This window comes from Notolepis coatsorum (genome assembly GCF_963971535.1).
Source record: "Notolepis coatsorum genome assembly, contig: SCAFFOLD_853, whole genome shotgun sequence".
Lineage (NCBI taxonomy): Eukaryota > Metazoa > Chordata > Actinopteri > Aulopiformes > Paralepididae > Notolepis > Notolepis coatsorum.
In genome coordinates this window covers 36,496-52,988 of record NW_028172182.1, presented here as the reverse complement: position 1 = coordinate 52,988, position 16,493 = coordinate 36,496, and the positions used below count along the sequence as shown (strand labels likewise).

Genomic DNA, 16,493 nt, shown 5'->3' with positions numbered 1-16,493 from the left:
CTGTATATTGTGCCGACTAGAACAGATTTTGCCCTTTCAAATAAAATGTCCACCCATACGGTTTCAATTGTCTCATGATGAAGGTCAGTACGGGTAATGAATTTGGTGTCCTTATGTATGTACATACAAACACCACCTCCATACTGGTTTCTGTCATTACGGACTATAGTATAGTTCTCTAATTCTATTTCAGGGTCTGTTACAGATGGATCAAGTTTAGTTTCAGTAAAGCATATTAAGTCTACCTTACCGCTCATAAACAGGTTTCTTATTTCGTCCAGCTTATGCTTAATGCTGTTTACATTAAGGTAAAAAATTTGCTGTGGTATTGTTGGCGTTAGTTAGCCGACCGCTTTGCCACACTTTAGGAACATATTATAGTTTAGAATGATGTTATAAGACGAGTTGTTGAGTTCCTATATCTCTCATTATCTATGAAGTGGCTGGTAGCAACACAACTGGCCCTAATACAGAGAAGACTAGCAAACACACACAGACCAAGGACACTATAACAAGAAGGAAGGGTCATCACGTCAGAAGCTTGGTGCCAGGCGTAGTTATAGTGACGCTACAAGGTGATGCGGTGACCCTTCCTTCTCTTTATAGTTTCCTTGGACACAGACCGGACTGGAGACGGTTCACGTGTAGCTTATTGCCAGCGGAAGAGTGCAAGAATGTTTCCGCCTTCGTCACCGACGCCCAATCAGGGAAACGCGGAAGCACTCGGCAGCACTCCTCCGCTGGCAATAAGCGTACTCACCGCCTCGCGCGCTTGGTTCGCGGTCTTGATAGACTGGTATGAAAACTCGTTCATCATAACTTTACAATTAATTTATTAAATAATTTCAAACTCAATTAAACAAAAAAAGAGTAAACTAAGGACACACTGGAACTTATAGTTACAACAAGACAACTTTTATGTCTCGAGGAGCAGGACGGTCATGCGCAGAAGCACTCACCACACACTATTATGCCCGCCTCCACGCGCGCGGACATCACTGTGATTGGTCACTCACAAATTACAAATTAAAACAGGTTTCTGCCGACGTCACCGAAACTTTATTATAATAATATATATTTTTTTTTATCGGTGGTATAGTCAATATTTATTAAAATTGCATATGGCACTTCTGTGAGATGGTCTACAACATAAGAAAAAAAATCTAAACGTTAGTATAAAGAAATAACTTTGTTACAGTAACTTCCTGTTTTGATTGATTGATTGAACATTTTATTAACAGATTGCAGAATGGGTACAATACAGTACGGCTCAATACACACAATTGTTAAGAGATGCAGACCAAGAGACTTTCGTCTTGTTTACATCAGGGTCCCCCATTTTCAATTCTATCTGTATTAGTAGCTATCTATCTGTATTAGTAGCCCCTTTCAGGGCTATATCTGTATCTATAATTCATTATAATCGATCATGGAAAACGGCCACATTTCTCCCTATCTATACCCTGCATCTTTGTACAGAGGGGTTTGTTGATGTATCATTCACAGCCTGATTTATAGTACATTTATACCAAAACACCTGACTGTAGACAGTATTACCTGCATTTACGGGATGATAAAGACATAGCCACAACCCCTTCTGTAAAAAGTGCATTGTGTTGTGTGTCAACATAATGCAACACCAATTTTGAATCTGGCATCATCCAATGTTGGTGATGTCTATCCTGGCAATATGGAAAGTAGCACATATTTAATTAGCCCATTTAGCATATACACATAAAATCTCAGAAAACTTGCAATACATTCTTAGTTGTTGTGTACATAACAAACTGGGAAAGTTTCAGTGATATCTATACAAAAAAAATGTTGGCCTATTCACCTAGGCTGTCTCGCCTTAAACACTCAAAAGAAACGGAAAGAATAATCCCATTTCACACGGTTGTAGTGATACTTGGGGCAACATTTGGATGCAAACACCTCGCTGTTGGCTCCTATTTAAGGGGAGTAGCCATTTAACATAATGTTCACCCCTATATGATCATTTCTGACATAGCTAGAGACATCTTTTCTTGTCTGTATGAATTCTACCTTGGAACGTGACAGAGCTAGAGAAACAGCCAGACACCGTCTCATCAGTTTGCATTTTCCAGATTCTCTTAGGAATGCCAGACACGGCCTGCATTTTTATTTCCTACGTAACCTTGTACTGTACTGTATGTCTTACAGTATAACGCCCGGAGTTATTAAACACTCGGGACTCACTTCTCAGACTGTCTGTACGTTGACGCATTGAAGGGAATACACTATTTTCTTACCCATCCCTCGACTCAATCTCAAGTTCTCTTAGCTCGCCGGACTTGGCAAAAAACACATTTCCACCACAGGCCGTAACACAATTTTAAGACAGAATTTTGATGACTTAACGTTCCTACATTTTCTTTAGCTAAGCAGCCATACTCAAACGCATGGGCTGCTCCCAGTTCAGCGGCGTAACTTGCGGGGGGGGTCCGCGGAAAATGTCCCCTGCATGATTTCAGAATGCAGTATTTGTCCCCCCCATGTTTTCCAAACCGCTGCAACTGCGCGGCCTGGCGGCCAGCACTGTGACTCGCTACTACACAGTGCCGGCACTGCAGATTTACCCTACTCTTGGAATTCATAGCCAGATCCTCAAAGTCATACATAGGGGCGCTGTCTCGATAATGCAGTGTTATTAAAGCAGCGTGTAGCCGACGCATGAACCAGTTGGAACTGGAAATCCGTTGGTAAAGAAATAGCGGCCTGGAATCATTTTTGGGACGCTCTCAATTCGCAGTAAAGGAATATATCTGCGGTTTCCCTGGCGGATGGCGAACAAGCCAGCCGATTCTACTATGAGTCATGACATTTGACATAGTCTATGACATCATACTTAACTTAAACTTGAACACGGAGGCAGTTACAAGAACTATCAGAGCCCCCGGGAGGGTGGTCGAATACTTTTTGCGATGTATGCAGGGAACGAATTGCAGAGGGAAGTGGAGAGCTGCCTGTCGCCCATTCTTACGCAGGAGTCCTGGATCCCCGACAGGTAAGGTAAGCGATTTTAGATGTATCACTTTAAGTGTGCGGCTGTTGTCCGAATACTAGTGAATATTGAAAAATAAAGGCATGACATTTAGAGACGTCCCCGTCATAGCGTTCTGGTGCGGGGATATGGGTGTCTCTGTGCGGGGGCGCAACAGCAACAGGTGGGGTAGGCTGGGCAGAGATGTATGCATCAAAACGATTACATTGTTTGTCTCGCATCAATTTATAATGCGAGCACCTGCATTACAATCAAATTACTGATCTGTTATGTGTTATGGACCCGAGTCTCGAGAGGCACTTTATAATAGAAAAAAGACAGTGCAAACATGTATATGTCGCTTACAGTTTATTATGCCTATGCAGCTCGTTTATTTTGACAGAGTTAAAAAAAATTCACTAGTATCATTATATTAAATTAGCGGACGTGCAGCTGGACAAGCCCTGGCTCCACGATGACCACTTCTTACAAGAGGCGCCACCGCCTGGGAAAATGCGTATTGCACACCTGGTATTAGAAAAAAATAATTGGGAAGGGGGGGCGCTCCCCCCCCTACGACATCACTGACCACGCCCCCTAATATGTCCCGCCCACCGCTGGGACCAAAGTTCCGCCACTGTCCCAGTTGGTAACAGTTTTGCCGTCAAGTCATCCTGCGATTTAATATTTCGATAAATATGAACCAAACATCACAAACAACATAAAACAAGGTGCGGCTCGCAACTCACTTTAGATGCTCCAAGGTGTTTTTAATTGTGACAAATAATAGCAGCAGATACAACGTTTCAAGACTTGAAAAAGACCGGAAGGGTCGAAACGTTGTATCTGCTGCTATTATTATAAAAAAAAAAGTTTTATTGTTTTTGGTAAAAAAATTTTTATTTGTTTGTACCACCGGGCAGTCCGGTAGAGGGAGAGAGGAAGAACGGGAGACAGAGCGGGGGGAAGACATTCGGCAAAGGACGCCGGGTCCGGGAATCGAAACCCGGGTCGGCCGCTTCGCGACGCAGCGCGTTACACGGGTCGCCACTTGGGCGCACCTGCTGCTATTATTTGTCACAATTAAAACACCTTGGAGCATCAAAAGTGAGTTGCGAGCCGCGCTTTGTTTCATGTACTACTGTTTCTACAGTTTGGCTCGGCACCAAGGAACAGAGGATGTGCGTTATTAATTTTTTCTGAATCACAAACAACAAACAACAAAAAGAGTAAAAATATCAAACAGCACATGTTTTCCTCCAAAATCATTTATTTGTGCAGAGTCCGGCAGTTTCAGTCTTAACCTTTACAGTAAATTGCACATCTGTCCGTCACCCTTCACGAGGTCTTCCCGTGTGACTTGCATTTTGTATCGTCATGCATTGGCATTTTGTTTTGTAGTGATTTTGATGCAGGTTAAAAAGACAAAGTTATGGCAACAGTGTTTTCAGAAGGTCTTATAATTAAGACATCGACACTCTGCTCATAGAGTAGACTACACAACAGTCTGTAAAACGTAGACAAACAGAGGAACATGTCCAACACTGTATCTGTGATCCTTTGCGGTTCAGATGTGCCCTTTAATGTCTCGCCCCGTGGCTACCGTTTTGGGTAAAGATCACATTTTTATTCCATCCCTTGGTAGACAAGTGGCAGGTTTGTAAGAAGCCCGTGCTGTTTTACCGAGTCTGTTCAGGGCAATTCCAACCAATTACAGGATTTCAAATACAGTTTTTGACTACAGTTTGATTTTAAGTGCCTGGTTTGAATCCCACCATTCTCCCTTCAGTGTCGAGACACATTATGAAGCTTGATTTGCACAACGCAAACGACACGCAGCAGACTACCATCTGTAGGCGATAGTACCTTGAATTTGGTCCGTTGACTGAACGAACAAGGCTAAATCGACGTGGACGACTACAAAAATAGAATGAGAAAATAGTGAACATCATAATATCTCAAGCCCTGCCCTCTTGGAAAGCAATGGTTGTGATCGGAGGATCGAGAGAAAGGAGCGCAGGGTTCGAGATAGGCCGATCGCTGACAAAACCGCCCGGCTACATTTGGTTAAAAACATAGCCCGCATATCAAAGGCTTTTTACATGATAGTCGAATAGACATCTAAACGTCAGTACAGGCTGCTACAAAACTAGACTCTAAAACACACACTGAGAGACGGAGAATCCACGTGATAATCTCTCGGAGTCTCTCGAGTGTCACTACGCTGGATAAGAAGACCTGGGCCCCGTTCCCCGTACCTGGCTAACTGAGTTAGCCGGATAATTTCCAGCATAGCTTGACTTAAGCCAGACCTTTCTGTTCCCCGAAGTCGGATTTTCTAAATCGCCATGGTAACAGATCAGAAAGTTTGAACCTGCTCCGGAGCAGGGTTAAGTTCAGTTAGCTGGATGAACCATGGCCACACCCTCGCAAAGAAGTGCCAGCTCGCTTCCTGAAATAATTACCACAGTGTAGATCTGCATTATACCATTCTAAATTATGTTTTTGTGCTTCATTTTCCTAGAGGGGGCTTTTGAAATGTAAAATAATAGACCTAAATGCTGATAATAATCATATTCAGCCTATAGATTTACTTTGTCCTAAATAAAATAATGCACGTCATATACGGCGCTCGGAGTCGCGATACACACTGCATGTGGTTATTTTAATAAAGGCGCATTGCAAATGTGAATCCCGCTGGGATATTTTTAATGAATGAAACCTATCGGCCGTTTGGCTCTGATTAGTTTCATATATTCTCCGCTGTAGATTTGCTTAACGGAGCGCCCAGATTGTGTTTCATTCAAGCATAAAATTGAAGTGTCTATGCATGGATTGTGGTTTTTGTGGATTATGAATTACGAGGAATCTGAGGATTGTTGAATTGTATCATCACTCACACGTTATTGTGATATTGTAACTGGGATTAAAATGTCTGATGAGATGCGCTGTTTGACGGATTTGAGCAATTGAATGAGCTGTTGACGTCACATTAATGCATTTGAGAATAAAGAGATAAAACTTCATTCAAAAGAAAAATATTCGAAACACAGGTCTCTTGTCCATTGATGGATACACAATGAATATATCCCATCTGGCACAGTGGTGCAACGGCTAGTGCTCACTCCTGTCAACCGGACGACCCAAGTTCGAAACCCCGCGTTTCCAATATCATTTTTTGGAATATAATATTAATGAATATACGCAAAAGTAGCCTAGTTTTAAGTTAAAATATTATAAATCTACATGCATTGAGGATGTCATTCTTTATATAGCTCTCAAAGTGCACCAAATTGAAGCATTTAGATTGCAAAAAGAAAAACAAAAAATAGAAGAAGGGGGATTCGAACGCGGGTCGTCCGCGTGAAAGGCAAAAGGTCCAACCATCAGACCACGGTGCCAGATAAAAAAAACATCCACCATACATCCATCAATGTATAAGAGAGCCGTATCCTTATTCTGAAATAGTTGAACTAATTATTTTCGCTAGCAAGATCTCATTTGATTATTCAATCCATCCAGCAGGCACGTTTAAAGAAATATAATCTGATTGATTGGGGTAATGAGGGACTTAAAATTAGCCTATAGATTATGCATTTAACTTGTCGGCGAGGCTATTGAGCCGTACTGTATTGTACCCATTCTGCAATCTGTTAATAAAGTTTTAAATCAATCAATCAATCAATGCCGTTAGAAGATCAGGATTTCTGCGATCGACACCTGCTGTCTTTTCAGCTGAAGCGGCCGCGCGCAATTATCCTACGTCTCAAGTCTGGTTCAAATGAACGAGACTGAATCAGCGTCCGAGGAACAGGAAGATCCCGGATTCAAACATCGGGTTAATTGAATCTGGATAATGGGACTCTTGATGGACTTAGTTGAACCAGGTACGGGGAATAGGGCCCAGGGGCCTCGGATCAGAGAGGGGTTCTTTTGAACACGGTCACACACATCGTCTGGGTTTTCACCAGGGAGGATTTCACATCCCAGAGAAGGTAGTTTAGAGACGGAAGAAAAGGTCACGTCCGCGGCTTTATATTCAGCGTATAGGTCACGTTCCACGAGGAGCCTGAGACGTCGGATCCGAGGCAAAAACGTCTAGATGTTTAGAGAGTCACAAAGGCGGCGAGGAGGACGTAGATGTTTCCGTCGTGGACCACGAAGGAGACGGAAGACGAAGCCGGGTCGGTCCCTGAACGCCGGATCGAGGCAAAAACGTCTAGTCCAGTGGTTCCCAAACCTCTCCTCCAGGCACCCCAGCCGTTACATGTATTTGTTAAATTCCACCACCAAGAAGCCCTTTATTAGTTGAATCAGGTGTGCTGGTGGTGGAATTGAACAAATACATGGAACGGCCGGGGTGCCTGGAGGAGAGGTTTGGGAACCACTGGTCTAGATGTTTCGAGAGTCACAAAGGCGGCGCGGAGGACGTAGATGTTTCCGCTGTGGGAGACGTCGAGGAGGCCGGGTCGGTCCCCCTCAGAAGAAGACCCCGTGATCTGCGAGCAGCGTGCCGGCCTCCAGCAGCATGCCCTTGGCGTAGACGCGCACGGTGTAGAACATGGTGAGCAGGTCCTGGGTGCTGAACAGCGTGTCGGCCAGCGCGAAGCCCAGCGTGGAGGGGATGAAGCCGCGGCCGTACTCCACCATCCAGGTGCCCTGGCTCCACTGGACCGAGGTGGCCTCGCCCGCCGCGTGCACGATGGTGTCGCCTGGGGGGGGGGAAAGGGACACGCGAGAAAAAGAACCACAATTCAGTTGTAGGTAATATATACCACATAGATTAGTACCACCGAGTCGAGCGGGTATAGTGGGGCACCATGCAGACAGTGGCAGAGCGGCGTTAAGAGAATACTTCATAATGTTTCATGCAATTAAAAAGTAAATATGTAAGGGATAATGTATAGCTACGAGGTCATTGTCGCAAAAATAATTGACCGACACGGAGTTTAGAATACCGAGGCGCCTCGCCGAGGTGTTTTAAACGTCAGTGAAGGTCAATTATTTTGCGACAATGACCGAGTAAAGCTATACATTATCCCGCTTATTACATGGCTAACTTACTAGCAATATACCTAATTCATTTTACACCATTGACAAGACGAGATCAAATGCAGACGCAGTTGTTCTGTGGCTCCGTCCGCTGTCAGCCCAAATAAAGTTATTATTATCGCCGGCAGCCGGGTGGACTGATTGCAATGATGCAGTGTGTGTCAGTGGGCTTGATTGCTACAGCTGCGAACAGCAGTCATTATTGAGAATATACTTTTATACGCCCGAGTCTCCTGAACACGGAGAGACACCAATCCCAAGTCGATCAGCACTTTCTCGGCCAAGCTATAGTAACTTTTCCCACACCTACTCTCGAACTCTGCATGCGCAGATTGCCCACGGAGTCTAGGTTCATCAATCTGTGCATGTGTGGTTCGGGAGTCGGGGCAAAAAAGTGACTATAGCTCGGCAGAGAAAGTGCTGATCGACTTGGGATCGGTCTCTCCGTGTTCAGGAGACTCAGGCGTATAAAAGTCTATTGGATCACGTCTCCAGCGCCCCCACAGCCGTAGCTACAACCACTTAATGTCACGGCTCTCATCCACATTCATTAATGGACCTGTCTCAAACCCTGCCCTCTTTTCTTGATCCTCCAATCACAACGGTCGCTTACCTCGGACAAACCAAGTTTGTCCGAGGTAAGCGACAGTTGTGATTGGAGGATCAAGAAAAGGGGCAGGGTTTGAGACAGGTCTATTGTCTCGCCCCGCCCTCTCCTCCATCAGCTCAATGTAACGCGGAGGTGCACTGGTCTATGGACGGATTTAAATGTACTTGATTGATTGAACTGCTGGTCTATACATCCAGGCAACCCTCGTGTGGCAGGGTTATTTTCTGCTTTGTGTTTGGTGTACCATGACAGTAATGGTTCTAGTTAGGTATGTTATGTAAGGGATAATGTATAGCTACGAGGTCATTGTCGCTAAATAATTGACCGACACGGTGTTCTAAACGCAGTGAAGGTCAATTATTTTGCGACAATGACCGAGTATAGGCTATACATTATCCCGCTTATTACATGGCTAACTTACTAACAATATAGGTAATTAATTTTACACCATCGACAAGACGAGATCAAATGCAGACGCGGTTGTTCTGTGGCTCCTCTGTCATCGGCAGACGGCAGGTGTGTGGACTTGATTGCACCTGATGCAGTGCAGCTGTGCACAATGGTACAGCTTAGCTTTCGTGACTGCGATCAAAATGCTTGATTGTGATTGGTCAATAGCGCTCTGTTGCCCCTAACAGCGGTCATTATTGCGCGTTGCCCGTAGCAGCGGTCAGTTATCGAGAAAGAATTGACCGTTGTTAGGGGCAACCGAGCGCTATTGACCAATCACAATCAAGCATTTTGGCGAATGTTAAAAACGCCATGTAATAAAGGTACTTACTGTATGCTGCATGTACCATGTATCTTATGTGGACAAGAATAATTCATGTGTGTGTGTGTGTGTGTGTGTGTGTGTGTGTGTGTGTGTGTGTGTGTGTGTGTGTGTGTGTGTGTGTGTGTGTGTGTGTGTGTGTCTTACCAGGGTAGTATATTTCACTTTTGGTGGTCCCCTCTTTCCACTGTCTGAAGGTGCCAGAAATAATGGTGTCTGAGATCTCTGCCCAGTAACGCCCTGCCAGAGGAGAGGAGGAGGAGGAGGAGGGGGAGGAGGAGGAGGAGGAGGAGGAGGAGGAGGAGGAGGAGGAGGAGGAGGAGGAGGAGGAGAGGTTATCTCTAGCGCGCCTCCCGTCTTGCAGACGTCTCTAGGTGTTTTGCCCGCTGCTCTAGTACAGAAACTCAAAATAACAAATAACATTATTCGGACAGGCGCTGCCGGACCCCTGAAACCAGTGCCATCAAGCCTAATTGAAATCGGTATCGAATCTAAATGTAATTTAGCGCCAGGAAAAAGGTCAATAATGACAAAGAGCCAACTCCACACACATCTATGCACGTGTACACACACACACACACACACACACACACACACACACACACACACACACACACACACACACACACACACACACACACACACACACACACACACACACACACACACACACACACACACACACACACACACACACACACACACACACACACACACACACACACACACACACACACACACACACACACACACACACACACACACACACACACACACACACACACACACACACACACACACACACACACACACACACACACACACACACACACACACACACATGGGTACCGAATCCAGTACTTTTAAGGGTACCGACCCTTCATCATGCCAGTACTACAGAGTACCGATTAACGTGAGATCCACCGGTGCCACATTTTTTATGATTTTTTTTAAGTCAGATCACGTCAACGTTCACACAACACACGCTGACCTGGGATTTTACTTGATTCAACAACAAAGCAGTCGGGCGATGGCAAGCCGTGTTACACTTTACACTTTACAATGCTAGATGCAGACAACGCTCGCTGCAATATTATATACAGTGTATATTAACAAATTGTTCTAAATAAATAATGATGATAAATCATTTTTAAGTTTGTACAAATTTTTTTTTTTTACAACTGAGGTAGGTAGTAGGGATGGGTACCTTTCACATTTGAACCGATACCGGTACCGGTACCCAACGGTACCTTTTTTCGGTACTTTAGTCTCAAGAAATTTTATTTACCTACCTCAGTCGTGAAATGTGAACGGTACCACACACACACACACACACACACACACACACACACACACACACACACACACACACACACACACACACACACACACACACACACACACACACACACACACACACACACACACACACACACACACACACACACACACACACACACACACACACACACACACACACACACACACACACACACACACACACACACACACACACACACACACACGTCTCCGTCCCTGACCCCCGTCCTCCTCACCCGAGTGCCCCCCGGTGTCGACGGCGGTCCCGAACAGCAGCACGTACTCGGTGAGCGAGGCGTGGAGGAGACACATGGAGCCCATCCAGCCCCCGGCGTTCACAAACACCCACTGGAGGTCCTCGTCAGGCAGGATGTGTCCCGGGTACCTGCGGTGGGTCAGGAGTTAATACAAACACCCACTGGAGGTCCTGGTCGGGGGGCAGCATGTGTCTCGGGTACCTGCGGTGGGTCAGGAGTTAATACAAACACCCACTGGAGGTCCTGGTCGGGGGGCAGGATGTGTCCCGGGTACCTGCGGTGGGTCAGGAGTTAATACAAACACCCACTGGAGGTCCTGGTCGGGGGGCAGCATGTGTCCCGGGTACCTGCGGTGGGTCAGGAGTTAATACAAACACCCACTGGAGGTCCTGGTCGGGGGGCAGCATGTGTCCCGGGTACCTGCGGTGGGTCAGGAGTTAATACAAACACCCACTGGAGGTCCTGGTCGGGGGGCAGCATGTGTCCCGGGTACCTGCGGTGGGTCAGGAGTTAATACAAACACCCACTGGAGGTCCTGGTCGGGGGGCAGCATGTGTCCCGGGTACCTGCGGTGGGTCAGGAGTTAATACAAACACCCACTGGAGGTCCTGGTCGGGGGCAGGATGTGTCCTGGGTACCTGCGGTGGGTCGAACGTGAACAAACGGCTACTGAGGCTGTGTCCCCGAAGCCTGTTTCTGGGGATTTGAACTTCGTCAGGGTTTTTTTGCGAACGGACGTTCGAACCTTAGTTTTTAATAAAAAAAAATGAAATAACTTTTTTATATACTCAAACTAAATCCTCAATTTGAATAAAGTGATTAATCTGATTAAATTAAATTATTTTATTAAAGTGCTAGACTAACACTCCCGAGATGTAGCACTGAACGGCACAGGAAGTCCTTCATTCCGACAGCCATCAAGACTTTACACTGCATCACTGTGCCTCACTGCATCACTGAGCACAGGGTGACAGTACTACCTTCCTGGGCCCTCATTCATCAACGTGTTCTACGCACAGATCTGTGCTTACCCTGTGCGTACGATAATTTCTAAGCAAAGAGTGGGATTCATCAATTTCGATTTGAACTTGACTCCGTGCTTACATCTACGCACAGGTCAGACCATGCGTACCTGGCGCCCAGTGGTAGAATATATTATTACAACAAGGAAATGAGCTTCTGTGCATAATAACACTGGCATGTTCTGTACGAACCGTAGTTCATTATAGTTCATTGTAAAATAGCAACAGTAGTGTAATTATGGTCAAAACCCTATAAATAGCATTTGGAATAATAGATCTTTCTCTCAGAATGAATGCAGCATGGTTTATATAGCGTTATCGGAATATACGGGGTGTAGGCTACTGACTGACTGCGCTCCGCGTAGCTTGATTGATTGATTGAAAAGTTTATTAACAGATTGCAGAATGGGTACAGTACAGTACAGCTCAGTACATACAATTGTTAATTGGGGATGCAGACCAGAGAAAGACTTTCGTCTTGTTTACATCAGGGTCCCCCATTTTCAATTCATCATAAATCATAAAGCTCAACTCGTTATTATTTTGCGCAGACCGCAGAAACACAGGAACGTTTTGATTATATTTAAAAGGCTTTACGTTAAACGAAACAAGTGGAATTTCGAAGCTGTAAGCAGAATACAAGTCATATGAATATAGTGTTCTTCCCCCTTTTTACTGTATAAGAAAGAATAGAAAACGCATTGCAATGACACCAGATAGTGGACAGACTATGTATATGATGGGATTCAAGTTCGCGTTTTTGTTGATCATAGGCATGCTGTCAGAGTATGATATCAGAACATTTGTCGTCACAGATCATGTCCTAATAGAACATAGGCTATGGCATGGATCGTGATATTGTGTGGACTGTTATTATTACTGTCTGTACCGGTACCACCCATTGTGACAACAGCCTTGTGAGTCCCGCACACAAACATGATGGAATTCAAGTTCATGTATTGAAAGGCAGGCTACATCATACATGCAGTGAGATTCATTGCTACCCAATACTGACATCAAAATAGATTGTAGTATGCCTCTAGAAATCATATGCAGCAGGTAGAAAATTGACGGGAGATCCATCGCGATTTGGAATAAAATTGAGGAGAACTTTAATCCCTGGGTATTAATCAAACAACACGGGAAAAGGCAGTCATATTCCAGCGCGGTATTTATTAGTGTTTGCGCTGCCCAGGCAGCAATGGTTAATAGATATCATATCCGACATCACCGTAAGTGTACACGTCTGTCAGCCTGTCTCATGACACGCTTCCCTCGGCTTAGTCCATTTTTCCACATTTCATGGGTGTATTCCATTACCGTATATGGTTAATCGGGGCGTTTCTGGTATGCAAATACGTGAAAGCGTGCACGAGCCGCGGCGCAGAGCCAAGGTGGGATTCATCATGACAGGTGTGCGTAGAGCCTGCGTACGCACGTGTGATGAATCCCGACTTCCCTGTGCGTACACTAGTTCTACATTCCGTGCTTACGTGTGGAAATAGAACATGTTCTACGCACACATTGATGAATGAGGGCCCTGGACTTTTACTTTTAAAACAACATTGTTCAATATTACACTTACTGTATATTTCTGTATATTTTTACTGTATATTTTATATTAGAACGTATATACACAACATGAAATGTTACCCCGGACGATATTTTATTCTTAGGCTTATTTTTATCCTTATTCGTGACTTTGTTTTGACTACCTAAATGTTTACTGTGAGCGATTTGTAGCCAAATTTCCCTCGGGATGAATAAAGTATTTATATTCTATTCTATTCTACTGTTTGAATTTATTGTACGGTTGTACTTGATAAGAACGAGCAGCATGAATAGGTAGACTGTAGACCAGAGATCAGAAAGTTAGACCGGCTAACACTTTTTTTTATTGAAGCGACTCGGGAGGTAGCAGTCGTCTGGTAATCCGGAGGTTCCCGGTTCGATTCCCGCTCCTCCCGGGCAGCGTGTCGAAGTGTCCTTGAGCAAGACACTTAACCCCTAATTGCTCACAATGAGCAGGTTGGCACCTCGCATGGTTGCCTCTGCTGTTGGTGTGTGAATGTGTGAGTGAATGGGTCAAATGTGAGGAACAAAATTGTAAAGTGCTTTGGATAAAAGCACTATATAAAAATGCACCATTGAGATATGCATATTATAGCGATAATGGCCATGAGTTTAAGCTGTGGCAGTTTGTAGTGGCTGCTCAGTAGCCCTCCTCCGTGGCCATGTCTGTAGCCAACAGGCTACTTCTCAGCTGTAGAGGATGGTCAGCAGAAAGGGCACCTGTGTAGCATCAGGCTAAACTCTCTACGTTGTTAGATCAGGTCTCCTCCTTCTGATGTCATTACCTCTTCCTCAGTTCTACCACCACCTTGGAGAACGCCTGCTCATGGTCCTGACCTAGGAGAGAGAGAGAGAGAGAGAGAGAGAGAGAGAGAGAGGACATGAACAGAGGGGGAGAGAGAGAAAGAGAGAGAGAGAGAGAGAGAGAGAGAGAGAGAGAGAGAGAGAGAGAGAGAGAGAGAGAGAGAGAGGACAGGGACAGATGGAGAGAGAGGACATGAACAGAGGGGGAGATAGAGAGAGAGAGAGAGAGATAGAGGACATGAACAGAGGGGGAGAGAGAGAGAGAGAGAGAGAGAGAGAGGACAGGGACAGATGGAGAGAGAGAGGACATGAACAGAGGGGGAGAGAGAGAGAGGACAGGAACAGAGAGAGAGAAAGAGAGGACAGGGACAGAGAGAGAGAGAGAGGACAGGGACAGATGGGGAGAGATGGAAGGCAGGAGCAAAGGGGGAGAGAGAGAGGGCAGGAGCAAAAGGGGAGAGAGAGGGAGGACAGGGACAGAGGGGGGAGAGAGAGGGGGGACAGGGACAGAGGGGGAGAGAGAGGACAGGGACAGAGGGGGAGAGAGAGGGGGGACAGGGACAGAGGGGGATAGAGAGAGGGAGGACAGGGACAGAGGGGGAGAGAGAGAGGGGGGACAGGGACAGAGGGGGAGAGAGAGGGGGGACAGGGACAGAGGGGAAGAGAGAGGGAGGACAGGGACAGAGGGGGAGAGAGAGGGAGGACAGGGACAGAGGGGGAGAGAGAGGGAGGACAGGGACAGAGGGGAAGAGAGAGGGAGGGACAGGGACAGAGGGGAAGAGAGAGGGAGGACAGGGACAGAGGGGGAGAGAGAGGGAGGACAGGGACAGAGGGGAAGAGAGAGGGAGGACAGGGACAGAGGGGAAGAGAGAGGGAGGGGACAGGGACAGAGGGGGAGAGAGAGGGAGGACAGGGACAGAGGGGGAGAGAGAGGGAGGACAGGGACAGAGGGGGAGAGAGAGGGAGGACAGGGACAGAGGGGGAGAGAGAGGACAGGGACAGAGGGGGAGAGAGAGGGAGGACAGGGACAGAGGGGAAGAGAGAGGGAGGACAGGGACAGAGGGGGAGAGAGAAGAGAGGGAGGACAGGGACAGAGGGAGAGAGAGAGGAGGACAGGGACAGAGGGGGAGAGAGAGGGAGGACAGGGACAGAGGGGGAGAGAGAGGGAGGACAGGGACAGAGGGGAGAGAGATGGAGGACAGGGACAGAGGGGGAGAGAGAGGGAGGACAGGGACAGAGGGGGAGAGAGAGGGAGGACAGGGACAGAGGGGGAGAGAGAGGGAGGACAGGGACAGAGGGGGAGAGAGAGAGGGGGGACAGGGACAGAGAGAGGGAGGACAGGGACAGAGGGGAAGAGAGAGGGAGGACAGGGACAGAGGGGGAGAGAGGGAGGACAGGGACAGAGGGGGAGAGAGAGGGAGGACAGGGACAGAGGGGAAGAGAGAGGGAGGACAGGGACAGAGGGGGAGAGAGGGAGGACAGGGACAGAGGGGGAGAGAGAGGACAGGGACAGAGGGGAAGAGAGAGGGAGGACAGGGACAGAGGGGGGAGAGAGAGGGAGGACAGGGACAGAGGGGGAGAGAGAGGGAGGACAGGGACAGAGGGGAAGAGAGAGGGAGGACAGGGACAGAGGGGGAGAGAGAGGGAGGACAGGGACAGAGGGGGAGAGATAGGGAGGACATGGACAGAGGGGGAGAGAGAGGGAGGACAGGGACAGAGGGGGAGAGAGAGGGAGGACAGGGACAGAGGGGGATAGAGAGGGAGGACAGGGACAGAGGGGGAGAGAGAGGGAGGACAGGGACAGAGGGGGAGATAGAGGGGGGGGACAGGGACAGGGGGGGAGATAGAGGGGGGGGACAGGGACAGGGGGGGAGAGAGAGGGGGGGGACAGGGACAGAGGGGGAGAGAGAGGGAGGACAGGGACAGAGGGGGAGAGAGAGGGAGGACAGGGACAGAGGGGGAGAGAGAGAGAGGACAGGGACAGAGGGGGAGAGAGAGGACAGGGACAGAGGGGGAGAGAGAGGGAGGACAGGGACAGAGGGGGAGAGAGAGGGAGGACAGGGACAGAGGGGAAGAGAGA

At 47.1% G+C, this 16,493-nt stretch overlaps 2 protein-coding genes across 2 annotated transcripts in view; one reads left to right on the top strand and one right to left on the bottom strand.

Annotated features, from left to right (window-relative positions):
• Positions 1-7,404: 7,404 nt before the first annotated feature.
• Positions 7,405-14,442, bottom strand: LOC311248096 (sigma non-opioid intracellular receptor 1). Its single transcript, XM_084339048.1, has 4 exons — positions 14,395-14,442; positions 10,995-11,143; positions 9,586-9,678; positions 7,405-7,716 (listed from the first exon to the last, which is right to left on the bottom strand). The coding sequence occupies exons 2-4, from the start codon at positions 11,077-11,079 to the stop codon at positions 7,484-7,486; spliced, it is 411 nt and encodes a 136-aa protein (XP_084195174.1). The 5' UTR covers positions 11,080-11,143; positions 14,395-14,442; the 3' UTR covers positions 7,405-7,483.
• A 378-nt stretch (positions 14,443-14,820) lies between these two features.
• LOC311248097 (galactose-1-phosphate uridylyltransferase-like) overlaps positions 14,821-16,493 on the top strand; it is a gene marked incomplete at both ends in the record, with an annotated part of 18,413 nt that continues 16,740 nt past the window's right edge. The window contains one exon of the mRNA XM_084339049.1: positions 14,821-14,827. Coding sequence (XP_084195175.1) covers positions 14,821-14,827 — 7 coding nt within the window. The remainder of the gene's footprint in view (positions 14,828-16,493) is intronic.

Bases quoted from the DNA above. Each gene is read 5' to 3' on its own strand.
- LOC311248096 (XM_084339048.1), bottom strand. From the start codon at position 11,079: ATGGGCTCCATGTGTCTCCTCCACGCCTCGCTCACCGAGTACGTGCTG. The intron at 9,679-10,994 runs GTGAGGAGGACG...CTCCTCTGGCAG, and splicing joins CGACACCGGGGGGCACTCGG to GGCGTTACTGGGCAGAGATC. The intron at 7,717-9,585 runs GTAAGACACACA...CCCCCCCCCCAG, and splicing joins AAGTGAAATATACTACCCTG to GCGACACCATCGTGCACGCG.